This window comes from Somniosus microcephalus, chromosome 12 (genome assembly GCF_052327205.1).
Source record: "Somniosus microcephalus isolate GS21.2 chromosome 12, FLI_Smic_1.0, whole genome shotgun sequence".
NCBI lineage: Eukaryota > Metazoa > Chordata > Chondrichthyes > Squaliformes > Somniosidae > Somniosus > Somniosus microcephalus.
In genome coordinates this window covers 55,347,259-55,375,183 of record NC_140998.1, presented here as the reverse complement: position 1 = coordinate 55,375,183, position 27,925 = coordinate 55,347,259, and the positions used below count along the sequence as shown (strand labels likewise).

At 43.6% G+C, this 27,925-nt stretch overlaps 1 protein-coding gene across 8 annotated transcripts in view; it reads right to left on the bottom strand.

Annotated features, from left to right (window-relative positions):
* Positions 1-27,644, bottom strand: part of LOC147109207 (pre-mRNA-processing factor 39-like) — a 51,925-nt gene extending 24,281 nt beyond the window's left edge. For 5 of the 8 annotated variants that reach the window (XM_086002905.1, XM_086002907.1, XM_086002909.1 and 2 more), the window contains exons 1-7: positions 27,554-27,644; positions 25,512-25,987; positions 22,584-22,709; positions 21,726-21,844; positions 17,291-17,458; positions 16,397-16,556; positions 2,599-2,706 (exon numbers count right to left, since the gene is read on the bottom strand). In XM_086002905.1, coding sequence (XP_085859031.1) covers positions 2,599-2,706; positions 16,397-16,556; positions 17,291-17,458; positions 21,726-21,844; positions 22,584-22,709; positions 25,512-25,987; positions 27,554-27,566 — 1,170 coding nt within the window. In that variant the 5' untranslated portion in view covers positions 27,567-27,644. Of the gene's footprint in view, positions 1-2,598; positions 2,707-16,396; positions 16,557-17,290; positions 17,459-21,725; positions 21,845-21,997; positions 22,710-25,511; positions 25,988-26,815; positions 27,223-27,553 lie in introns of those variants that run through there. The other 3 variants (XM_086002906.1, XM_086002912.1, XM_086002911.1) reach the window with 3 other exon arrangements.
* Between the last annotated feature and the right edge of the window lie 281 nt (positions 27,645-27,925).

Below are 27,925 nucleotides of genomic sequence, written 5' to 3'. Positions count from 1 at the left end.
TGCGCTGCCACATTTAATGATGTGTATATCTGCATATAATTTAAGGTGCATTGCCTTTCCCTATTCTTCCAAAATAGATTAGTTCACATTTTTATACATGAACCTGCATCTACAAGCTATCTACCCACCCTGCTAGCATAGTCTTTCACAATCGCTGATACTTGGTATCACCAGCGAATTACGATAATGTTCCCTCAGTTCCCAAGACCAGACCATTTACATATAAAGTAAATAGAAACGGGCCCCCAAAACCATCATCTATAGAACACCATTCCTTCCACCTTCTGTCCTCTAATCATCTCTGCATCCACGTAGACACATTCCCCTTAAATCTTCGAGTGATTATCTTTACCACAAGTTTCTTACATGGTGCTTTATCAAATGCTTTTACAAAATCCATATGAACCACTTACAAAGCATTTTGTTTATCCTCAGTTATTTCTTGAAAAGAATTCTTTAAGAGATCTCAAATATGATGTGCATTTTAGAAATCCGTATGGATTGGTCCTGATGATGTTTCCTTCAGTGCTTAGTAATTTCATCCCATATTGTAGACTAGTAGTTTACAAACAACAAAGTAAAACTTAATGACCTATAATTTCCTCACTCCATCTCGGTCCTTTTGTCTGCAGAGAGTCACATATGCTCTCCAGACCTCTTGCACAATTTGCCTTTCCACAGAACTTTGGAAAATTATAGTCAGCGCCTCTGCAATTTCTTCAAACAAAAACCCAAATGATTTCTTGCATACTGAATCAGACCTTTGTCACAACAATGCTTAGAAGTTGCAGGGTCCAACTACTTCAGCTCTTAGCATTTTTTAAATGGTTAAACAGTCACTTTCAGGTTACCAAATGTACATGCCATCAACTGCTCTGTACTACTGAATAGGTGAAGAATACTAAATGCAAAAATACATTTAATTACATCTGCAATCAAAACAAATTTTGAATAATAAGTGAGACAGGAGAATCACACGTGGCCTGAATTGGCTGGTTTTATAAGGGATCAATGGTGCAGGGAACAGATTGATTGCATGCTGCCTTTGGGAAGACAACATGGCAAAGTATGACCATCTTTTTCTGTACTATTTGCGACAGAGAACAACCCTATTCAAAAAAGAGGAGAAGGATAAACCTGGTAACTACAGGCCAGCTAGTCAGTGGTGGGAAAACCATTAGAGACCATTGTCAAGAACAAAATCAATTGTCACTTCAAGAAGCTTGGGTTAATAAAAGGGAAAGTCAGCTCAGATTTGTCAAAGGCAAATCGTGTCTGAGTAACCTGATTGAGTACTTTGATGACGTAACAGAGGGTTGATGAAGGTAGTGCAGTAGATGTTGTATATATGGACTTTCAAAAGGCATTTGATAAAGTACCAAATAGAAGCACATGGGTTTAAAGGGACGGTGGCAACTTGGGTCTGTAATTGGCTAAGGGATAGGAGGCAGAGAGTAGTGGTGAACAGATTTTTTTTTGACTGGAGAGAAGTAGGTAGTGGGGTTCCCCCATGGATCAGAATTAGGACCATTGCTTTTCTCGTAATATATGAATGACCTGGATTTGGGTATAGGGAATACAATTTCCAAGTTTGCGGATGATACAAAACTTGGCAATGTAGTAAATAGTAGGCAGGCGAGTAGCAAACTTCAGGAGGACAGAGAGACACATGCAGATGCAATTTAATGTGGATAAGTGTGAAGTGATGCACTTTGGGAGGAACAACATGGAGAGGTCGTAATATCTAAATAGCACTATTGAGGGGGTGCAAGAGCAGAGGGACCTAGGGTTGCATATTCACCAATGTTTGAAGGTGGTACAGCAAGTTGAGAAGGCAGTTAAGAAAGCATATGGGACACTTGGCTTTGTAAAAAGGGCATTGAACACAAAAACAAGTCAGTCATGCTAAACCTTTACAAGTCACTGGTTAGACCGCAACTGGAGTATTGTGTACAATTCTAGGCACCACACTTTAGGAAGGATGTCAAGGCCTTGGTGAGGGTACAGAGGAGGATTACCAGGATGAGGGACTTTAGTTATGTATAGAGATTGGAGAAGCTGGGATTGCGCTCCTTAGAACAGAGAAGGTTAAGGAAAGACCGAATAGATGTATTCAAAATTATGAGGGGTTTTGTTAGAGCAAATAGGGAGGAACAGTTTCCTTTGGCAAGTGGGTCAGTAACCAGAGTTCATAGATTTAAAATAATTGGCAAAAAAAAGGGGAAATAAGGAGAACCCCCCCCCCCCACGGTGGGATGTGGCACTAAATTGGAAAGCTCTTTCAAAGAGCCGGCACAGACTTGATGGGCTGAATATCTCCGTCTGTGCTGCAAGATTCTATGATTCTAATCACAAACTCAAGAAGTCTGTAAACTCAAGAAGTCTGTAAATACCAAGTGCAAAATAAGTGGGTTACTTCCATAACTGATGTTCTTTTAAATTTACAGGGGAACAAAATCATGTATATATTTTTCCTCACAAGTTCATGGTTGTACTGTGCAATTATAAAGCTTAAATACACATAGCATACTTCAGATTTTTAGAATTTTTACATTGAATTTACTTCTGCTAATATTTACAATTGTTAAAAATACTTACCCCTTCCTCAAAAGTCCATCGTCTGCTAACTTCATTCTCATTATGATTATATGTTTCCTGACGAACTTCAATTATTTTATGACGCATATTCTCTATTTCAGAAACAATCTGGAAGAACAAGAATATCAAATTCTCACCAGACACAAGTGATAACAAAGGGAACTAATCTGGGTGAGACCAAATAAGGAAGTAAACAATTGAACATCCCAAAAACCAGACATGAAACCAGAATTAATGGTACTGAAGTCAAGAAATCCCCATCGCTGCAAAAATGTGTAAGAGTGTGTATGTGAGAGACAGAGAAAGAAATTATGAGTGAGTGAACATGAAAAGGAAAACTGCAGGAGTGGTGGGAGAAAAAGACAAATGATAAAATAAAGAGAGACATATACACAGAGAGAGATGGAAAGAATAGAGAAAGAAAAAGCAGAGGACAGACAGAAGAATAGAAAGAGAAAATGGGACAGAGGGGTAAAAGATGGCAAGAAAGTAATGAAACAGAATGAAAGGACAGGTAGAATAAAGACAAAGCAAGGAAGAGAAAGACAGAGGGAAGGGTAGAGAGAAGAGGGAGAAATAGAGGGGCAGATAGAGAGAGAGTAAGGAAGTGAGAAAAATACAGAAAGCAGGAAAGAGGGGAGGAAAGGGTAAAGAGGGAAAAAAAGATTAAAAAACAGAAGAGAATGGGATCAAGATACAGAGACAGAAAATGTGAAAGAGAAAACAAAGGATAGAAAAGGTAAGAGAAAAGAGAAAAAGTGAGAGTGAGCAATGGAGAGAAAAAAAGATTGAGAGAAAGAGGAAAAGGGAAAGAAAAGCAGGATAGACAGAAAACAAGAAAGACACACACAAAGTTATAAAAGAAAATGAATGAGAAAGTACATACTAGTATTCCTGCTTAATTAGCCCAGTTTATAATGTTTGCCTTTTAGAAACATAGAAGATAGGAGGAGTAGGCCATTCGGCCCTTCGAGCCTGCTCCGCCATTCAACGAGATCATGGCTGATCATCCAAACCCTAGCACCCGGTCCCTACACCGACAGCCATCCCACCCAAGCCCTATCCCCATAACCCCGTAATCCCACATATTTAATCCCCCCTAACACTAAGGGTCAATTTTTTTTAATTTTTTTTTTTTATCATGGCCAATCAACCTAACCCGCACATCTTTGGACTGTGGGAGGAAACCCACGCAAACACGGGGAGAATGTGCAAACTCCACACAGACAGTCACCCGAGGCCGGATTTGAACCCGGGTCCCTGGCGCTGTGAGGCTGTTGATTACAATGGCGCTGTTGATTACAATGCCAACAGATGCCTGGTGCTGACACATTATATTTCATGATACTTTATGTTCTGGTTTCCTTAACTCAATCTCCATATAAACAACATTAACTCCAGTGTTTGCAAACTGAAGTAGTTTGTATAACAAACCAGATAAAGACATTGGTTTGATCTTTGGTTAGGGATAAGGAATGTTTATAGATTTTCTATTGCACAACTGCATTCCTGCTCTGAGGAGGGAGTTAATTCTTAAACTGAACATGTATGTAGATTAGCTCTTTCATCTGTGAAGGAAGGTTTAACTCAAACGGTAGCAGGTATACAATTACAGAAAGCAAGGAATGTGAAGAGACAGAAAAAGAAAATAATGAGATATTAAATTTCAGTATTACTGAACCCAAGACATTTTTAATTAGATTAGGTTAGATAATTTAGCTAGCAGCAGCCATAATATTCATTACATTCCTTTCACCTTCAAAAAAGTTTCAATGTAATTATTGTTTAACAAAACAGGAACTAGGGAACCACATACAAAAGAAAGTACCATAAAATTCAAAATAGAATATTGAATCATAAAATAAACATACATTTCTTTACTTTTTAAAAACTCTCTTTATATACTTATAATCTTGGTCAAACTATAATTCACTTTAAAACTAACTAATTTGATAAATAAACCAGAGAGAGGTCAAATCTTCACAATCACTATCTGACTTACAGGAATAAATCGGACAATATATAAATCTTATAAATACTGCACTTTAACAAGTCTGTAATTGTGGGTGGGCGAGGAGAGAACTGATCAACAACAACTTGTATTTATATAGCACCTTTACCATAGTAAAATGTCCCAAGGTGTTTCACAGTAGCGTTATAAAACAAAATTTGACACCAAGCCACATAAGGAGATATTAGGGCAGATGACCAAAAGCTTGGTCAAAGGGGTAGCTTTTAAGGAGCATCTTAAAAGGAGGAAGGAGAGGTAGAGAGGCAGAGAGGCTTAGGATGGGAATTTCAGAGTTTAGGGCCTTGGCAGCTGAAGGCACAGCCACCAATGGTGGAGCGATTGAAATCAGGATTCTCAAAAGGCCAGAATTAGAGGAGCGCAGATATCACAGAGGGTTGTGGGGTTGGAGGAGATTACAGAGATAGGGAGGGGGGGGGCGAGGCCATGGAGGAATTTGAAAACAAGGATGAGAATTTTAAAATCGAGATGTTGCTTAACCAGGAGCCAATGTAGGTCAGCGAGCAAAGGAATGATGGGCGAATGGGACTTGGGGCGAGTTATGACACGGGCAGCAGAGTTTTGGATGTCCTCAAGTTTATGGAGGGTAGAATGTGGGAGGGCCAGCCAGGAGTGTATTGGAATAGTCAAGTTTAGAGGCAACAAAGGCATAGATGAGGGCTTCAGCAGCAGATGAGCTGAGACAAGGACAGAGTCAGGCGATGTTCCAGAGGTGGAAAAGGTGGATTTGGTGATGGCGTGGATTGGTGGTCGGAAGGTCATCTCGGGGTCAAATAGGACACCAAGGTTCTGAACAGTCTGGTTCAGGCTCAGACAGTTGACGGGAACAGAGTTTGTGGCGGGGGCCGAAGACAATGGCTTCGGTCTTCCTAATATTTAGCTGGAGGAAATTTCTGCTCATCCAGTACTGGATGTCGGACAAACAGTCTGACAATTTAGATACAGTGGAGGGGGCAAGAGAGGTGATGGTAAAGTAGAGCTGGGTGTCGAGAGCGTACATGTGGAAACTGACACTGTTTTCGGATGATGTCACTGAGGGACAGCATGTAGATGAGAAACAAGAGGGGGCTGTAGATGAGAAATAAGAGGGGGCCAAGGACACCAGAGGCAATAGTGCGGGAGTGGGAAGAGAAGCCATTGCATGCGATTCTCTGGCTACGATTAGCTAGATAAGAATGGAACTAGGCAAGTGCAATGGTGGAGAGGCTTTGGAGGAGGATGGAGTGGTCAACCGTGTCAAAGGCTGCAGACAGGTCGAGAAGGAGGAGGAGGGATAGTTTACCTTTGTCACAATCACATAGGATGTAATTTGTGACTTTGATAAAAGCCCTTTCGGTACTGTGGTATGGGCAGAAACCGGATAGAGGGATTCAAACATAGGAGTTCCGGGAAAGATGGGTATGGATTTGGGAGGCGATAACACATTCATGGATATTGGAGAGGAAAGGGAGGTTGGAGATGGGGCAGTAGTTTGCAAGGACAGAGGGGTCAAGGGTTGGTTTTTTTGAGAGGGGTGATGACATAGAAACATAGAAAAATAGGAGCAGGAGTAGGCCATTTGGCCCTTTGAGCCTGCTCTGCCATTCAATATGATCTCGGCTGATCCTCTATCTAGATACCATATTCCCACTCTCTCCCCATACCCCTTGGTGCATTGTGTCTAGAAACCTATCTCCTTCTTAAATATATTCAGTGACTTGGCCTCCACAGCCTTCTGTGGTAGAGAATTCCACAGGTTCACCACCCTCAGTGAAGAAATTTCTCCTCATCTCAGTCCTAAATGTCCTACCCCTATCCTGAGACTGTAACCCCTTGTTCTAGACCCCCCCCCCAGCCAGGGGAAACATCCTCCCTGCATCCAGTCTGTCTAGCCCTGTCAGAATTTTATACGTTTCAATGCGATCCCCTCTCATTCTTCTAAACTCCAGTGAATACAAGCCTAGTCGACCCAATCTCTCCTCATAAGACAGTCCTGCCATCCCAGAAATCAGTCTGGTGAACCTGCGCTACACTCCCTCTATGGCTAGTATATCCTCTCTTAGGTAAGGAGACCAAAACTGCACACAGTACTTCAGGTGTGGTCTCACCAAGGCCCTGTATAACTGTAGCAAGACATCCTTGCTCCTGTACTCAAATCCTCTTGCAATGAAGGCCAACATACCATTTGCCTTCCTAACTGCTTGCTGCACCTGCATGTTTGCTTTCAGTGACTGGTGTACAAGGACATCAACATTTCCCCATCTATCATTTAAATAATACTCCGCCTTTCTGTTTTTCCTACCGAAGTGTATAACTTCATGTTTATCCACGTCATACTGCATCTGCCATGTATTTGCACACTCTCAACTTGTCTAAATCGCCTTGAAGCCTCTTTGCACGCTCCTCACAACCCCACTTAGTTTTGCGTCATCAGCAAACTTGGAAATATTACATTTGGTTCCCTCATCCAAATCATTGGTATATATTGTGAACAGCTGGGGCCCAAGCACTGATCCCTGCGGTACCCCAGCACTGATCCCTGCGGTACCCCACTAGTCACTGCCTGCCACCCTGAAAAAGACCCATTTATTCCTACTCTCTGTTTCCTGTCTGTTAACCAATTTTCAATCCATGCCAGTATATTACCCCCAATCCCATGTGCTTTAATTTTACACACTAACCTCTTATGTGGGACTTTATCAAAGGCCTTCTGAAATTCTAAATACACCACATCCACTGGTTCTCCCTTATCTATTCTACCAGTTACATCCTCAAAAAACTCCAATAGGTTTGTCAAACACGATTTCCCTTTCATAAATCCAGGTTGACTTTATCTAATCCCATTGATATGTTCTAAGTGTCCTGTTACCAGGTTTGGTATGATGACGACGATGACAACAGATTTGAAGAAGAGGGGGACAGTACCCAAGGAGAGAGAATCGCTAACATGGGAGCCAGGAAGGTAAGTTGGGTGGTCAGCAGTTTAGTGGGAATAGGGTCGAGGGAGCAGGAAGTGGAGCTCATGGACAAGATGAGCGTGGAAAAGGCATGAGGGGAGAGGAGAGTTCAAGGCTAAGGCGAGAGACAACCTTACAGGAAGTTTGGCCCGGTGGGCTAGGGGAAGGGAGGGAAGCGGCAGAGGCAGCTGATCGGATGGGCTCAATCTTAGTGACCAAAGTCTATGAGCTTCTCGCTCTTGTTGTTGGAGGCGAGGGTGGAGACAGGGGAAGAGGGGTTTATGAAGACGGTTTGCAGTAGAGAAAAGAAGCCGGGGGTTACAAATAAAAGTACTCGCGTCCCAGGGAAGGAGTGTGGAGTACGAGGAGAGAGAAAAACACAGCTTTACTAAATAATTTCTTTCTACATTTTGTGTCATGAGTGTATGGCTAGAGACAACAAACCCACACATCTTTGATTTGCCCTTGGTGACTACAGGCGTTAAACAGGAAAATCTGATTTCCCAAACCGTAATAAAAAAGACAGAATTCCTGGCAACAACAGTGTCCGGGAGAGAGCTCCTCAGCCAGCAGCAGGAGATGAAGCTTTGCCACTGATTTTGTGCGTACTTTTTGTACTGATACAGAACATTGAGGTTAGCTGCAACAGTTTGTCTTCCTGGCATAAACATGAAAGTATGGCTTAAGCATTACACGTTGTCCTGGTCATAGATGTCAGCCTTGGTTCAGTGGTAGTACTCTCATCAGAGGTGAGAAGATATGGGTTCAAGCCCCACTCCAGAGACTTGAGTATACAATCTAGGCTGGTACTTCAGTGCAGAATTGAGTATTGCACTATCGGAGGCACATTTTTTTCTGTTGAGATGTTAAATCAAGGCCGCAGGTGTCCTTTCAGGTGGACATAAAGATCCCATGGTATTATTGAAAGAGCAGGAAACTTCTCCAGTGTTCCGTCCAATATTTATCCCTCAACTAACACCAGTAAAACAGATTATATAGTAATTATCTCATTGTTGTTTGCGAGACCTTGCTGTGTTGCAATAGTGGCCCAGAAATTCGGGTCTCCACGGGCGAGTACGCACGGGGTACTCACCCGTAGGCCCAATGGAAGTGCCGGTTTCCTGCATGCACTGGAAACCGGCACTTCCGTTCCCCTGAAAGAAGGGGTTCAGAGTAAGGCCTGCTTTTTACAAGTGGTGAATTAATTAAAATTAAAACATTTTTTCCACAGGTTTATTACAGGTAGACTACCCTTTATCCGGACTTCCGAAAACCGAAACCTTCTAAAAACCGAAGGTTTTTTCGTTCAGCGTAAGTCGTGCGTACGAACGAAAAAACCTTCGGTTTTTAGAGGGTTCCGGTTTCGGAAGTTCGGATAAAGGGTAAGTCGTGCGCACGACCCCCCGCCGACCCAGACAACCGCGGACCCCGCCAGCCTCGACAACCGCCGATCCCCCCCGCCGACCCCGCCAACCGCAACCGCCGATCCCCCCCGCCCCAACAACCGCCGACCCCCCCGCGGACCCCGCCGGCCCCGACCCCCCCGCGGACCCCGACAACCGCCGACCCCCCCGCGGACCCCGACTGACTTACGCTGAGCGTCAGCGTAAGTCGTGCGCACAAACCCCCGCCGACCCCCCCCGCCGACCCACCTTCCGAAATCCGAAATTCTCCTTTATCCGAAACTCGGCTGGTCCCGAGGTTTTCGGATAAAGGATAGTCTACTTGTATTTTTAAATACTTTAAAGCAAGTTTATTTTTAGCCCCGTTAGAAAATAAAATTATTTTCTATCAAAAATTTAAATTGTTTAAAAGTTATTTCATGTAATTTATAATTTATTTAAAAAATGTGATTAAAAAAAAAAAAAATTATTTGAAGATTTAGTGATGTTTTGGGGCCCGTAGTATTGAATGGGCATTCCCTGCTTCGATTGGCTCGCCATGGCCCACGTGATCCCAGGAGACGCATCGAACTAACTGCGCCCCTGGGATACGCAAGCACTGTGCGCCTTCAGTTGGAGCAGGCCCAGGATCGGAATTCCACGGGGGCCCACAGCTCAACGGCCGGCGCGCTAGGTAAGTGCAGGTCGGGGGCTTGCACCCGCGGGAAGCCCCCGACCCGAGTTTCTGGGCCATAGCGTTTCCCTACCTTACAACAGTGACTAGACTTCAAAAGTACATCATTGGTATTAATGGGCATCATGGTGTTGTGAAAGCTGCTACATAAATGCAAGTTCTTTCTTTAATCTAGTAGGGGACTGACTATCTGACTATATTTCCCATGGAGTAAGATGACCTACTCTCTGAAGTCTTTCTCCCTACCCAAAAACTTTGCCATGCAGGAGGTCACCCTCCAAGAGTGTGCATGATTTTGAAGTGTATAAAATCCACATAAAAAGTTCACCACCGTCAATGCTAGCCACACTGATGAAGCATTGGCAGGAATAGATACAGCTTTTTAAAAAAAATATTTACTCTATTATGATTCATTGCTAACTTGTATTTGATTATTAGAAATTGTAACACCAGGAACAGAAGACAAGCCACAAATATTTGAGTTATGGTTTCTCCCTCCCTTCTACTGATATTTGACATTTTCCAGTCCAAGGGCACAATCCCTGGATCTAAAGAGCATTGGAAAATTATGACTATTGCATCTGCAATTTTTTCCACACATTTATTTTAACAAGTTGGGGTGGAAACCATCAGGTCTGGAGATTTGAAATACAAACAGAAAATGCTGGAAATACTCAGCCAGCATCTGTGGAGAGAGAGAGTTAGCGGCCCCTACGGGTGTCTATGTGCCCGCAAGTGAAAACCCAGAACTTGCAATGTCAAGATTGACAGATCTAACATTTCCCCAAGAAAAGGGCATCTGCAGGCGGAGAGTTGGGCTATTTGCCCAACTTCTGCCCAGCGAATGCCCATGAAATTCTTACGCCTGGTAAAAGCAGGCATAAGGCCTGCTTTTACCAGCACAAGAGTTTAAATGAACATATTTTTAAATCATTTAAACATTAATAACCTGTGAGAACATAAGAAATAAGAGTAGGTCATTTGGCCCTCGGCCTGCTCCGCCATTCAATAAGATCATGGCTGATCTTCTAACTCATCTCCACTTTCCTACACTATCCCCATATCCCTTGATTCCCTTAACATCCAAAAATCTATCGATCTCTGTCTTGAATATACTCAATGACTGAGCCTCCACAGCCCTCTGGGGTAGAGAATTCCAAAGATTCACCACCCTCTGAGTGAAGAAATTTCTCCTCATCTCAGTCCTAAATGCCTGACCCCTTATTCTGAGACCGTGACCACTGGTTCTAGTCTCCAGCCAGGGGAAACATCCTCCCTGCATCTACCCTGTAAGAATTTTTCTAAAACATATTGTTCTAGAAAACTGGCCCGAATAGATTATAAAACTTCATTGCCTTTACTACTTGAACTTTGTTTCTCTCACTCTGTGAAAATTAAAATCTCCCATTATAACCATATTGTTTTTGCTTCACATTTATACATCCCCGTACCCTCCACACTATCAGGAGGTCTGTTGACAGCTCCTACCAGAGTCTTGCGTCCTTTGCTTTTCCTCAGCTCTACCCATACTGCCTGACCACCTTTACTGAAATCCCTTTTTAAAAAACTCTATGATCAATATTGCTACTACCCATTCTCTTCCGATTTCCCTGTCCTTTCTAAAGATCTGTAGTCTGGAATATTTATCTCCCAATCATGCTCAGGTTGTAGCCAGGTCTACTTGTGTACTTATAACTCACTTGTTTGATGCTATGTGGATTCCTATACAGAACTCTTACCTGGGTATGTAGCCCCACCTTGCCCAGATGTCCTGCAGGTCTTTTGCTCACATTTCCCCCTTCCACCCCCAAAAAGAGTTTAAATCATTCCTCAGTGCCCTATTTAAACTCTCCAGTTTAGGTTAAGACCATCCCATCTGCACAGCCTTCCCTGGCCTCAGAAGTGGTCCCAGAATCTGAAACCCTTTCCTCAACATCACCCTTCCAGCCACATGTCGTCAGTCCTAATCTTTCTCTCCCTATCTGGTCCAGCATGTGGCATGGTGAGTAAACTACTCTGAAGATTCTGCTCTTTAATTTAGAACCTGGCTTCTTGAAATCCCCTTGTAGAACGTCCCACCTACTCCTATCTAGGTCATTGGTTCCATATGAACCACGACCTCAGGCTGCTCACATTCCCATTCCATTCCCTGTGGTATTAGCTCCGTGATGTCCTGAACCCTGGCACCAGGAAAGCAACATGCCATTCGGGATTCTACGAAAGAAACTATCACCCCCCCCCGCCCCTCCAACCATAGACTCCTCTCTTACTCCCTGCACTGCGTCTCCCATGGATATGTGAGCACTGCATTTATTAGGCAGTTTTATACTGGCGCTTGTTTAATTTGGCAAGAAGACTTGTGTCCATGAGCCAGCTCCCTCCATTTACACTACAAAATTCAGCTCCCTTATCCTGGTGGTAAAATAGTAGGTCTAGTTTTCATAGTGGATATGGGAGCCAGATTTAGTAAACACAGGGAGCTGACTGATAGACGTAGGTCAACCAGGATCTGAACAAAATGAACACCAGGATAAACCAGATGAGATTCATAAAAGCTACTCATTTCATTGACTATCAAACCAGAAACCTGGCTTTTATTGAACCTTCCTGTACCACAGCCTTACCAAATATAGCCCCACAATGTCCTACTGTGGATGTCCAATGGGACCCTTCTGGTTGTAGACATATGGGCCCAGAAATTCGGGTCGGGGGCTTCCCGCGGGTGCAAGCCTCCGACCTGCACTTACCTAGCGCGCCAGCCATTGTGCTGTGGGCCCGCGTGGGATTCCAATCCTGGGCCTGCTCCAACTGCCGGCACGCAGTGCTTGCGTATCCCAGGGGCGCAGTTAGTTCGAAGTGTCCCCTGGGATCACGTGGGCCATGGGGAGCCAATGGTAGCAGGGAATCTGTATTCATAGATTTGACAGGAAGACCTGTCAAATCTATGAATACAATTCAGCCCCAAAACATAACAAACTTCAAATATTTTTTTTTTTTTTTTTAAATCACATTAATATAACTATAAATTACATAAAATAAATATTTTAAATTTGAAAAAATTAATTACAGTTTCCAACGGGGCTAAAAATAAACTTACTTTTCTTTAAAGTATTTAAAAATAATAAACCTGTGGAAAAAATGTTTTAATTTTACTTAATTCAGCACTTACCTTGTTAAAAGCAGGCCCTGCGACTGCTTTTTATAAGCGTAGCTGCTGGAGACTTACCCTCCCGGAAAAACCTGGGGAAAAAAATGGAAGTTCCAGGCGTACGCGCTGCCTCTCCGGCGCACGCGTTCGACCTGTGCGCCCCTTCCTTTAAGGGAACGGAAGTTCCGATTTCCCACGCATGCGCAGTGCATGCACGAAACCGGCACTTTCGTTGTCGTTGGGCTTACGCGCGAGTACCCAGCGCGTACTCACCCGTGGGGACCCGAATTTCTGGGCCATGATCACTTTCAATGCATTACATTATTTTCTATACAAGTGTGCCATAGGTGGCTCACTATAGAATGACATCAAGCTGCTGCTATACTCATATTTTGGCACTATAAGCCACAACACAAAAGTGTAGACTTGTGTGTTAATATACTTTTATATATACATAAATTAGATTCGTTTTTTCAAAATTAATTTCCCATGCATTGCACAAACTAATGAGAAGTGTTATACTGTATAATGCATAATATATTATTTTTGCTAAGCTGGAGTAGTGTCCTTTTGAGAACGCAAAGTCTTACTGTTGTTAAGCAAGCACAGGTTTGGGTCAGAGCTTAAATTGTGTGGTCAAGGAACTTTGCATATTGGGATGTGGATAGTGTCAGACGACAGCTCAGAAGCATCAGCATTTTCAGATTGTTTTGCATCTACAACGATGCAAGAATAGTCATGGGACATCAGTGCGTGCTGATGGATAATTTTTAAATTTATTAACCAGTGGATCCCCTGTGGCATTGTTAATGAAGAGTTGGAGGATTCAATGATTTCCAACAGTGGTAAAATGCATTGTAACATACAATGTATGATCCGTGGAGAGAGAAATGGAGTCAACGTTTCAGGTCGAAACCCTTCGTTCGGACTGAAAAAGCACCGGAAATGAAACAGATTAAAAGGCCAGTTTGGGGGCTGGGAAATGGGGATGAGAGAACAAAAGAGAAGTGAAGTGAAGAGACATTAAGAGGTATTCAAAACGAGATGAGATGGTGATAGGACTAGTGGAGACAAAAGACGGCTCTAGATTAGGTGTGAAATGCGCTGGCAGAATGGGAGACAGCTGCCATGTGGGAGAGAAAAAAGGGGGAAGGGCCAAAACAAAGGTGCAGATAAAAAATATGTAAAAATGTAATAGGGGCCGAGGTTATGATCTGAAATTGTTAAACTCGAGAGTCCGGAAGGCTGTAAAGTACCTCATCGGTAGATGAGGTGCTGTTCCTCGAGCTTACGTTGGGTTTCCGTGGAACAATGCAAGAGCCCGAGGACGGTGAGGTCTGAGTGAGAATGGGGCGGTGAATTAAAATGACAGGCAACCGGAAGCTCGGGGTCACCCTTACGGACTGAACGGAGGTGTTCCGCAAAGCGGTCACCCAATCTGCGCTTGGTCTCCCCAATGTAGAGGAGACCACATTGTGAGCAGCGAATACTGTATACTAGATTGCAAGAAGTACAAGTAAATCGCTGTTTCACCTGGAAGGGGTGTTTGGGACCCTGGACAGTGGGAAGGTATAAGGGCAGGTGTTGCATCTCCTGCGCTTGCACAGGAAGGTGCCGGGCGAAGGGGAAGGGGTGCTGGGGGTGATAGAGGAGATAGAGGAGTGGACTAGGGTGTCTCGGAGGGAGCAGTCCCTATGGAATGCTGAAAGGGGAGGGGAGAGGAAGATGCGTCTGGTGGTGGGATCACGTTGGAGATGGCGGAAAATGATCCGTTGAATGTGGAGGCTGGTGGGGTGAAAGGCGGGGACAAGGGGAACCCTATTGTGGTTCCGGGAGGGAGGGGCAGGGGTGAGGGCAGAAGTGCGGGAGATGGAACGGACACGGTCAAGGGCCGTGTCAACCACGGTCAAGGGCCGTGTCAACCACGGTCAAGGGCCGTGTCAACCACGGTCAAGGGCCGTGTCAACCACGGTCAAGGGGAATCCTCGGTTGAGGAAAAAGGAAGATATGTCGGAAGCACTGGTGTGGAAGGTGGCATCGTCGGAGCAGATGTGGCGGAGACGGAGAAACTGGGAGAATGGAATAGAGTCCTTACAGGAGGCGGGGTGGGAGGAAGTGTAGTCCAGGTAGATGTGGGAGTCAGTGGGCATGTAGTGAATGTTGGTCAATAACCTATCCCCAGAGATGGAGACGGAGAAGTCGAGGAAGGGAAGGGAAGAGTCGGAGATGGACCATGTGAAGGTGAGGGAAGGGTGGAAATTGGAGGCAAAGTGAATGAAATTGTCTAGTTCAGGGCAAGAGCAGGAAACGGCACTGATACAGTCATCAATGTACTGGAAAAAGAGGTGAGGGAGGGGACCAGAGTAGGATTGGAACAAAGAGTTACTTGTACTTCTTGCAATCTAGTATACTGTATTCGCTGCTCACGATGCGGTCTCCTCTACATTGGGGAGACCAAACGCAGATTGGGTGACTGCTTTGCGGAACACCTCCGTTCAGTACGCAAGGGTGACCCCGAGCTTCCGGTCGCCTGTCATTTTAATTCACCGCCCCATTCCCACTCAGACCTCACCGTACTCGGGCTCTTGCATTGTTCCATGGAAACCCAGCGTAAGCTCGAGGAACAACACATCTTCCGATAAGGCACTTTACAGCCGTCCGGACTCAATATCGAGTTCAACAATTTCAGATCATAACCTCGGCCCCTATTACATTTTTACATATTTTTTATCTGCACTTTTGTTTTGGTCCTTCCCCCTTTTTTTCTCCCACATGGCAGCTGTCTCCCATTCTGCCAGCGCATTTCACACCTAACCTAGAGCCGTCTTTTGTCTCTCCACTAGTCCTATCACCATCTCGTCTCATTTTGAATACCTCTTAATGTCTCTTCACTTCTCTTGTTCTTTCATCCCCATTTCTCAGCCCCCAAACTGGCCTTTTAATCTGTTTCATTTCCGGTCCTTTTTCAGTCCTGACGAAGGGTTTCGACCTGAAAGGTTGACTCTATTTCTCTCTCCACGGATGTTGCCTGGCCTGCTGAGTTTTTCCAGCATTTTCTGTTGTTATTTCGGATTTCCAGCATCCACAGTATTTTGCTATCATACAATGTATGATCATGGCCACGGATCGACAACTGAGTAAGTCAAATAGTCTTCTGATTACATTGTACTAGGAGGAATTTAAAAAGAGGATTCTGGAATCTGAGAAGGGGCAGAGAGGAGAATTATGGGACATAGCAGCAGTGCGGCAACACTGGGGTGAGGATTCCAGTCTGTCAGTTATTTTTTTTTTTTTTTTTTTATATAAAAGATTTAGGGCTTCCACACTTGGGGGTGGGAGGGGGATTAGAGTTTAGCAACATCAGGGAGGATCCCAAAATTCCATCAGACTGTGGCGATGGTGGTGGTATCAACAGCTTGTCTTGAGAACGAAAAACATGTTGAGTCAGGGCCTCAAAGTGGCAGAAATAGGGAGTGTGGCAGGGCTGGAGCACTGACAGATGTGCTTGGATGGGTTGGAACTCAGGGCGAGGGATTCCCGGGTGAGTGCCAGGGTCAGGAAGCAAGTGTCCTGAGATGAAACATAAAATATGTATGTCGTCCATGTTACCTGTGCAGGATCATTTATATCAATTCCAGCTGCTAGATCATTTCCTGGAGTATCATTATCGAAGTGTTCATTTGTGGATGCCAGCTCTCGACGTAGTTGAATAAAATCCTCTGAAGAGATTATATCTTTAGGCAAGTGATACTGAACATGATCTTTGAACCTGAAAAACAGTAAAATCATTCATACTTCATGTAATACCCCAGATTTGCGAGCCTTTTATTACCAGACAAAAAAAGTTAGGAAAGAAAATTCCAGTTTATAATACAAAATATTGGGTACACTACAGGAATTTTCCTACCCTGAAGATTCAGTTTATTGAGAATTTCACATTTAATCCTTTGTTGACTGTAGTAGAATTTCTGCACAAAAATAAAAATAAACTATTACAATTTTTAATTTACTGAGAATATGGAGAATTTAAAAAATATTCGAGGTTCAGCACAATTCTTGAATTTCAGTTTGTAATGATTTTTGCAGAAGTTATTGGTCAGGAAACAAGGGCATTTTAAAAGTTGAGAATGGTATTAAGTTCGGAACAATTAGACACTCACGAACAGCCCAATAAAATACAACGTCTGCAACAATAAAATTCCTAACATTGATTAACTGACATGTACAAAGACATTATACAAGATGGAACCTGTGCCAGCCAACTAGTGAGCCAACTTCCTTAAACTCCATTTACTTGACAACAAAAACATAAAAGCTCTCTCCCTCTATACTTATCAATCTTTAATTTTCTTTCCATTTCTAATTTTTTGTATTTTACAATATTTCAGTTTCTATCTTCATTCCTCAAAGTATAGAACAAGATTTTCAACAGCAAGATAAGATTCCAAGCATAAATATAAATGTGACAAAGAATTGTTTTCAGTTTTGGTTCTTCTAGTTTACCTTTGAAAGTGATGACTGTAAAGCTGTGTTGGAATACCAAGAATCCGATCGTAAATTCCCGTCACCTCTTCCAGATCTCCCCTGTCATTTTCCCAGTTAATGTAAGTTTCCCACAGTCTATCCGAGCGGAAGTCGGTCCCTGCAGCTAACACAGCATGTTCAAAAACACTGTAGGAATATAGAAAAAAGATTCGTTTGTCATTGTGGCCTGGAGTTGCTGCTCGAATGCGCTGGGTTTTTTCGGCGCAATTCCTCAGATATCGGCGTAATGGCGCAAAAGATCGCAGAATTTTAAGCGCAAATTGCATTCAGTGCAATTTGAGTTTCTGCAAGCTTGTGCTAGTTTTAAAAAACCATCACGCTAGAAGCAAGCCCCGCCCACAAAACTGGCCAGGCCCCCAGGGTGAATCAACCACCATTGGGAGTTTCTGCTAATTGCGCTGGTTTGCAGGCCTTTAAAGGAGGCTCTAAAAAGCAAGCTGGATCTTTTTTGGCACAAGGACACGAATAGGTACATTTTGAAATTTTTGAATGAATTTTAAAAATATTTACTAAAGGAACTGACTACTGTACACTAATCTAACTATAAAATATTTTGTATATTTAAGTCATTTTCAGGAATTTAAAATTGGGTTACTCACAGGTGGTAGATTGACACTGATTTAAAATGCTTATTTTTGTGATTTTTCAGCTATATTAAATCAAACTTTATCAAGTTACCACTCAAACATATCAAGGAGTATTTTTCTTTTAAATTAAATTTTAAAACGCTGTCCAATTGTGCTGGTTCATGGCAGATTTTGCATTCGGCGATATGCAAATGTGTTTGAGCGGAAACTCGGAGGGGGACGGGGACTTTTCAAAATGGGTGCAATTTGCGCTGAAATCGCCAATTGCGCCCAAAGCTTAAACTCTACCCCTGTATCTTTTCATTTCCTCCCCTTCCTTCTTGACTTCTCAGTGGGGTATGGCTCCACAAACTCCAGTTGTTTTCAGATAGCTTACCAAAGGTTGGCATGCAATTTGACTGCAAGGGTGATCCCAGCCAAGTCCAATCCAATCCTTGCCCAAAAACTACACACTTCCCACTGGATCTGGCTGATTTTCCCCTTCCTAACCCAAGGACTCTACCTCTTTCAGAAGTCGAGATCACATGCGGGTACACAAGTAAGCAAATACAGTGACCAGGGTTTCTGTTCGACCCTGGGCTTGCTAGTTACCCAAATATTGTGTGTGTATGGTATGCTCTGATTGGTATGGAGTGAGGGCTTGCTTAGGGAATTGGTGCTTGGGTGGTGGGGTGGGAAAGAGACAATACTATTTTGGACTCCACAGGAAGCACCTGGTTGAGTTTAACATTTGATGCATCTTTTAATGTTTAATGCCTTTGTTACTACAGGGTTATAGCCTATGAAACTCAGGCAGAGGACCTGCGGGAAGGAGGGAGGAGGACAGGAGGAGTATGTTTGTGTTTGTGTGCTAGGCTGATGTAGCAGAGCCTGGTTTCCAATCTTCTTGGATCCCCTTGCCATTGGACCAAGACCTTGCTGTGTCAAGCCCGTGGGGTAGCTGGTGTGCAACGGCCACCCCACGTTAAAAGAATTCATGCACAGGCATCTTCCACCCTTTAAAATGAAGTTCGGGACCTGGAATGTCAGGACCCTCATGGACAACCCCAACAGCGACAGAGACTGTAGGTCCCGCATTGGACTCATCAGTCACCCGAGAACTCATTTTTAGTGTGGAAGCAAGTCATCCTCGGTTCCGAGGGACTGCCGAATAAGAGAAGGTCCTTGACAAAGAAGAAGAAAGTATCGGAGGTAAAAGTTCAAAAACATAAGCGGTAGCAGCAAAGGTTGGAATTAGACTATCACTTACAGACCAACAAGTTATTCGAACTTTTAAATTTAAGTAAAATGAGCAATAACAAGCAGCAGTATTCCGAATGTGTACAAGGGCCAAGATACACACGGACAGCTTAACTCATTGCAGAAGAACAAGGAATGTATGTACCAGTTAGAAGTGCTGAAACTGGAGAATGCAAAGAAACAATACAAACTCCAGAAGGAATGTTTCAAACCCAAGAGGCAGGAGTGTGACAAAATTAATGTATGTTTTTACTAAGTTTTGAATTGTTATCCATCTCTTTTGACAGCTAACTAGAGCGAAGGTTTTGCACCAGACCGGTCCTGACTTAATATTGCAAGGTTTGCTATTGTGGTACCCAGGTAAAAGGCTCAAGAAGATACAATTGTCAAATATATACATGCTACTTTGTGACTGGTGCAACTTATACTTGAGTGACAATGAATGAATGAGAGAGAGAGAGAGAGAGAGAGAGAGAGAGAGAGAGAGAGAGAGAGAGAGAGAGATATTCTGGTCTATAGTTGGACTATCTCATGACAGTATAAAATCTCGAGAGGTCAAAAGACTTTTAAAATCTTAGGACAGTTTCTTATTGCTGATGGAAGAGAAAATTTGTATATTTAAAAGTTACCTACAAAAGTTTAGTTTAGCTTAGAGTTAGAATTGTTTGTTATTTTATCTATTTGGAGTTAGATAGAAGATGTTCTATTGTAAATATGCAACAGTATTTCATCACTGTTGCGTTATTAACTTGTTCATTCAATAAATTTACTTTGTAATTTAAATGAAGTCTGTTGTAATGCTCTACAGCTTTTGAAGACTGAAGGTGAGAATTTATGGATGCATAAGTAACCCAGCACTTAAAAGCAGTTACCGAATAGGGTTTTTTGTTCATATACCTAGGCACTTTACTGAAAGCCAACTTAGATCTCAAGGCAAGGATAAGCACTCGATGGGGAATGGGGAATGAGTGATTAACATTCAAACATCAAAATAATGTACATTAAAAAAAGGTCAGAAAAGATCCAAAAGTATAACAAAGTGCAAAAGTGCAAACAACAGGTAAAGAAAAAGCAGCAGCGGCATGTTCTTGAACTGCTGGCGAAAGACACATCGACGACAAGTCCTGTAAGTGAGGATGGAACTGATCAAGCTGCAACTCTGTACAGTCATTTTACTAAATTCAGTCTAATGCCAAATTTTAAAGGGGTGACATAGATGGATTCTTAAGGGTTTTTGAATTAACAAAATCAACCATAAATGGAAGAAAGCAGTTTGAGCAGAGGCCAGAGCTCTCATTTAGCAGTAAACTGCTTATTGCTTTCTTGCATGCAAGTCCAATAGGCAGCACAGGTTATGAATTCGCAAAATATTCTATTCTTTCTGCATATGACTTGACACCTGAAGCACAAAACAAAAATTTAAGTTACGGTATTTGGTAGTCTTAGTCCTGGAGGATATTTAGAAATTGTAGCTGGACAAAGACAATACAAGAGTATAAGCATTGAGCAAGGCGATTTGTTCAGCAGGCAAGCTGCGACAAGGCAATGCAAACAGGAAGGACCCTCAGCCTTGCCACAAAGTACATGGAGCTACAGCAAAAGGTGCCGGGGTGCCAAATGCAGGAGTGGCAGGTTTCCACCCAGCTTTGGAACACCAAGACTTAGGAGGCTTGGCAGGCCACACCAGCGAGCTGAAAATTTAGCATTATGGCCATCGAACCAGAAGTTTACAGAAGGCAGCCATTTAGCCCATCATGTCTATGCCTGCTCTTTCCTAGAGCAATTCAAAACTAATCCCACTACCTGTGTTCCTCCCATGAGGCATCAGGGTCACTTGTGAGGGACTTATTGGAGGGTTGGAAGAGAAAGAGGGAAGTAATGTGAAAAATGCTGGTTTATCCCTTTTTTTGTTCTGTCTTTTTATTATGGTTCAGTCAAGTTCACCAGGTTCACTTAAAAAAAAAAGCAAACCCCCATGTAAAGTTATGATGAGGAACTTTTTGTTTCAGGTCCAGTTTTACTATGAACTTTCTGCACAAGCGACAACTATTTGTTTTTTTCTATATTCCAAGGAGGAGTAGCTTAGCTGTGTGTGTTACTGTGTGGCCTACAATAATGTTTTCTGTTAAATACAAATATATTGGGGTGAAGAGCAGAGTACAGACCCCCAAAAAATCACTAACACACAAATGTAATAACATTCAGCAGAAAGAGACACAAACATAAAGTGAATAAAAAACATTTAAGTTAAAATTATAGCACATGCCAAAAGGTCAGTAAAGTTTTGCCTACTTTTTAAGTTATACAGTGATTTGCAATGCAAAACTTGATAAACCGTGTAATGGGAGACAGACATGATGGGCCTTCTGTGTTGTAAATTTCCAGAATTCAATGAAACAGGAAGGTTGACACCTATTAGTGTTTTGGAATCAAGTCATATAGTAAAACTCACAACTTTCTCAGTTCGTTCAACTGAGCTTCAAATTGAGAAATTCAGCAGCAAGATGCAAACTGAGTCAAGATGCATGTTTTTTGTGTCAAAGATTCAGGTATCAATCCACTATTACCTTTTTATTTTGGCATCAGTCTCTTGATTGTTGCTATCCAAAGTTTCTTTTAAGAAATTGACATAGTGAAGCCAAAGATCAACGCTAAGAGGTATTGCTTGCAGACCTCGTCGGTATATCTGTGACAAAGAGGTTTCTAGTAATAACTAAAATTTATTAATAACAGAAAACCACCAGCAGAGTCTGTACACTGAAAATGTTACTTTCTGGATAACTTTGTTTTCAGAAATGCAGATAAAAATCAGGAATGTGTTTGAATAATCTGCCATTACCATTGTGTGGAGGGTGGAAAGAACATCACAATGTTCTGCTCTCCACGCGTACAGCCTTGATCTTCAGAGTGTGAGATGGCTCCTGCATTCTGACCAGGTAGGGCAGGCTTGGGGTACAGACCATAGGGCACAGACCCATTAGAACATCACTGACAGCCTCTAACCACAGATGTCATAAAATTCAGCAAAAATAGAAACACAAACATAAAATAAGGAAAAACCAATCGAGATTAAAATCATAGCACCCAAGTAAAACTGTTAGAAAAGCCCTGCCCTACTTGTTAAACTGCATTGATTTGCACTGCAAAGCTTGACAAACTGTAGTACTAATGAACCTGTTAACAAAGAGAGAAGATATTAGCTGAAAACTGCTACGGGAAAATGTTTTCTTTCAAATGTGAAAAAGTGGATGAGACCTTGAAAGGCATCTACTAAAAGCCAAGATCAAACTCTCAAAATCGCTTGCAAGCCTGAGTTGCGCTTTAGCCTTTGAGTAGAAGCTGGCTTGGAGTAGTAGTCTGAAACAAGGCCAGGTTAAAATTAAAAGTGAAAAACCAAAAAGAAAAAGTCACAAGGAATCATTCACCTCATCTGCCCGTTTCATGTCGTCATGTCGCCGCTCAAGGTCAGCATACTTTTTCCAATAGCCATAACAATACGGGTAGTGGGACAAAAAATGATCAAAAGCTTTTCTGGCTGCCAGGATGTGGTTCTGCAAAAATGGATAATATGCTTCAGTTTATTTTCAACACATACACAAATGCTACATTATCCCATTTTGTTTCTAATTACAGGTAGACTACCTTTTATCCGAACTTCCGGAAACCGAAACCCTCTAAAAACCAAAGGTTTTTTCGTTCAGCGTAAGTCGTGCGCACGACACGACCAGAGTGGCGCACGACCCCGACCCCCGCCGCCGACCCCGACCCCCACCGACCAACTCCCGCCGACCCACCCCCCGACAAATTTCCCAGTCTTATAAAATACCTTCCGAAATCCGAAATTTTCCGAAAACCGAAACACGGCTGGTCCCGAGGTTTTCGGATAAAGGATAGTCTACCTGTATCATGATACTGTAGGAATTAACGAATTCCAACGAATAACGGAGATCGACACAAGAGAACAACTAAACAGGTCTTTACTCAACGGAGACGCCAAAAGGACTGCCTGGGCAGCCCCGTGGTTTGCGACGTGACGTCATCGCGTTTGCCCGTGTTTTCCCGCGCTCTTAAAGAGGCCACGCCCCGTACATGCAAACTCTATATACAAAACACAGTAATGCCTAACACAATGGTACAGGTTTAGGCTGGTGTTAGAACATCATTAAAGAGAATTATATACAGTTAGCCAGAGTCATTCAGTGGTTCTGCCACATGCGCCCCCCCAGAATTCGCTTTAACGGACAAAGTAAAACGGTGAAGGGGTCTGACGAGCCCGTCAGAACGACTCCTGTACTCTCGAGGCGAAGGGTGCTGGTCGGCTGGCGGTCGGTCGCACTCGGTCTGCCGTAAAGACGATGGGTGGCCGACCCCGTCTCGGCCTCAATGTGCTGGCTTTAAGCGGTCAACCGAAATGTGGTCCGGTTTACCACCGACATCTACCGTGAAGGTTTTGTCCCCTGCTTCCAACACGCAGAAGGGGCCGGTATATGGGGCCTTGAGCGGATCCCTATGTGTGTCATGGCGAATAAAAACGTATTCAGCCTTGTGAAGCTCCGTGGGAACGTGTGACTTCTGCAGCCCGTGGTGCGAAGTGGGCACCGGTGCGAAACATCTGGTAGCCTTTTGGTGACTAGCAAGCTGGGCAGACGCGGACCATGGCTCCGTCGATATTGGTAGGAAGTCCCCTGGGACTCGCAGCGGCTGACCATACACAAGCTCTGCTGATGAAGAGTGAAGGTCTTCTTTGGGGGCCGTGCGAAGGCCCAACAGGACCCACGGTAGCTTGTCTGCCCATCCAGTGTCCTGGAGGCTGGCCGGCCCGCCCTCAGGGCGGCTTTCATTGACCGGTGGAAGCGTTCGCAGAGGCCATTCGCCTGTGGGTGGTAGGCTGTGGTGCGGTGTAATTTGACAGAGTCCTTGGGCCACTGCATTCCAGAGTTCGGAGGAAAACTGCGGTCCCCTGTCTGACGAAATATCTGCGGGCATTCCGAAACGGGCGATCCAGGAGGAAATGAACGCCCTGGCCACGTCCGCCGAAGTAGTGGATGACAGGGGGACCGCCTCCGGCCATCTGGTGGTGCGGTCAACCATGGTCAGGATGTGTGAAAAACCACAGGAGTCCGCAGCGAAAGGCGTTCGTCTGCCGCCCGGCCAACCGGGTCCAAAGGCCCGCCGCGTTAACCACGAGGAACCCCGGGCTCGCTTCGGAGCGATGGGCACCCGGCCTCCCGTTGTCGGACTGACTCCGTTCCGGTACCGAGGTAAGTTGGGCCGGGCCTGAGGTGCTAGGGAGGGAGAGGGAGGGAGACAGAGCAAAGGAGGGAGAGACAGGGGGAGGGAGAGAGGGGAAGAGGGAAGTGGCCAGCCCACCAGTCTCATGCCCAGGCTTTTTTGTAAAACTGGTTAACGCCGGGCACCCCAGATAGTGTATAATAAATGAACTGTTTTAACATTGGTACTAGTAATTTCCACCAACTGGAATGCTGTCAGATTACAGTTTATAATTTTTCCCTCCCAGTCATCTTAACAACAGTCAAAATATTACATCATGTTGTTGCTTACTTCCAGTATTTTTAGTGAACAGATTATATACAAAAATGACTTGTTTCTTAAATGGATACCGAAATATTAATGTAGAATTTGATTTGCATTTCCTATCCAGTATATAGAATTAATGCCACAATGTAAAACTACAATGACAGTTTAATCCAACTAATACCGGAGGTAGGATTTCAGTGATAAGATACCGTGTTGGGATCAGAAAAAGTAAATTCTTTAATATTGAGAAACTCCCAGAACGATTGTTTTGATCGTCCTGTACAAACCTCAGTCCAGCAATACAAAATATAACCAACATTTAGTCAGATTTCCTCTTTTATAGTTGAAATTAGAGTGCAAGGATTCAGCAGGGTGCCACAATGAAATCTGAACTGTACTTCAATCTTTTAAAATGTGATTTACACAGGAAGCAATGGCAGTACATCACTATTCTCACCAGCATTTCAGTTAATTACTATATATTTAAATACAGACTTTCCAACTTACCCGCATTTCTGAAAAATTACACTCCACACATTCTGAATCATGTGATAGATGGTAAATATGCAAATGTTCAGAAGTCTGGGTGAATTGAAAAGTCTGTCAGTCAATTAGCTTTCTGTGCATCACATCAAATAAGCATTTTCAATGATTGGTAAGAATTGTTACTAGCACCAGCAATAAAGCTTCTGTTAATAATAATGAAATAACTCAGCCCTCAGTGTGCTAATATGACACCACCACTATTTCTAGATGTATTTTAGGCGATGAAAAATTACAAAGGAAGCAATATTTCATACAATCTGCTCACTCACCTCTTGCTCCACATATTGTAACAAGTATGTCCAACCTGTGAAGTCCTGGGGGTTGTCCTCAACCACCTTCCAAAACTTTTCATATTCTGTAGGAAAGGGGATTTCTGAATCATTAAGTTCTACATTTTCTATATCTTCTACTATTCTCTCAGGTGGGGAGTTCTCAGGTTGAGAGTTCTCAGGTTGAGATTCAGTGTCCATTGATGCAGATCCTTCAGGAGATTCTACTTGCACCGCTGATGTATCTGTCAAATCTGTAAAGGGCTCCACAATGGCCTCCTGTTCATCAATTTTATTCTTACTAACCACAGCTTCTAGTTTAGAAGTGTAGATCTCGCTTGCATCAGAAGGCTGCAAGTTTGGCGTGAGCATCTCTTTTGGAAGAGAATTGCCTGTGGTGGAAATATTTTTATGCAAGTCACATTCATCTGCAGAGTTAAGTCCGTCATTCTGTGGTGACGCCGTCTGATTTGAGTCTTAAAGGAAAACAAATGGAAAATTAAAGACCATGACCAAACCACAACATGGCAAAACTTATGTTTTCTCAGTTTCATTTCTGTCTTACAAACAAATACAAAATCCTCACATATATCTGTTGGCCTCTTAGCCTGCCTCCCAATTCCATAATCCTCAGCTCAACCAGAACTCTGCTGCCCGTGTCCTAACTCGCACCAAGTCCTGTTCACCCACCAGCCCTGTGCTCGCTGACCTACATTGGCTCCCGGTCCGGCAATGCCTCGAATTTAAAATTCTCATCCTGGTGTTCAATCCCTCCCTGGTCTCGCCCCTTCCTTTCTCTGTAAGGTTCTTCAGCCCGACAACCCTCCGAGATCTCTGCGCTCCTCCAATTCTGGCCTCTTGGAGCATCCCCGATGTTAATCGCTCCGTCATTGGCGGCCGTGCCTTCAGCTGCCTCGGCCCCAAGTTCGGGAATTAACTCCCTAAACTGCTCCACCACTCTTTCCTCCTTTAAGATGCTCCTTAAAAGCTACCTCTTTAACCAAGTTTTTGGTCACTTCTCCCAATTATCTCTATGTGACTTAGTGTCAAATTTTGTTTGATATTGCACCTCTGAAGCGCCTTGGGATGTTAAAGGTACTATATAAATGCAAGTTGTTATGATGAATAAATTCTACAATTGCTCACTTCTCACAAATGACTACTCAAATATTAGCCTCACGGACTGAAAAAGACATGCTGCCAACCATATCACAAATAGAGTAGAATGTGACCCACCAATTGCATGACTACTTAAAAAATAATAAACTCAAAATCAATTGTCACAAACTTCAAAATGTACTCACTCATAATACAGCTGCAACTCTAGGCACTAATGTTTTCACAATCTGGTCCACAAGAGGATCCCAGAGGTCCCCACGGTCAGATTTTCACTTTAAAAAAAGTGCTTCAGTAAGACAACAACTGTTGCTATACACTAATATTTTCTGCAGTGTTTAACCTGGGGTGCTAGCAGTTTTTCAGAAGACAGGACAGGTAGTCCCCCAGAAGCGCACTGGGTGCGGGAGGTCCACTATATATAGAAAAATCTTGAAAGCGCAAGGTCACACTACTTGATATTGACTACTTGAGTAGCTCTGCTTTCTGTGCCCCCTATAGGAGTGGAAAATGGCACTGCGTCAGGCTATTCAATTATTAAAAATCAAAGCTTCGTGGAACAGGTGCAGTCTCGCAGTCAGGGTGAAAACTAAGTGACTGCTACTAATCCCATGACCTGACTTCATACCCCTCAGCTGCCACGGGGGTGGGCAGAGAGATATTTTTAGACGCAGCCGCGCTACCACATTAGGGCATAGGCACGGCTGGACGAGGAGCGGCGACTCATGCCGCGCCTAAACGCTGGTCGGCACCAGTTCAAAGCTGAAACATTCAGCGCAGGCCGGAGAGCCCGAGCTCCAGTGACCAAGGCAAGGCGCGATAAGGGGAGAGGCTGGGCTGTGGTAAAACGAGGAACGGCAAGCAGCAAAGCCGAAGCCCGGTGCTCCAACTCCTCACACACGGCCGGGGCGCCCACTCGCACTCACCTCGCGCTTCCATACTGCCGTCCGTTAATGTCGTTGCTGTCTCGCTCTCGCGCTCGCACTTCCTCCGCTAACCGCTCACTCCCACTCCCACCCCAACGCGCAAGCGCACAACGCCCAAGCCCCGCCCACCCCTTCGCGTCAGCTGATTGGTAAAGAGCACCAACCAATCAGGCCTCCGCCGGGGAGCTCCCAACCTTTATTGCGCTGCTTAAAAAAAGTTTTAAAACGAAGGAACGGGAGGATTTTCGTATGCTGTGGTATGTATGTATTTGTGTCTATTAAAAGGGATCGTCACCACTCACAGACTGCACAATGCAGATGCAAAACGGCTTTTTCAACAACAAAAAATGCAAAAGCTGGCAATAGAAACAG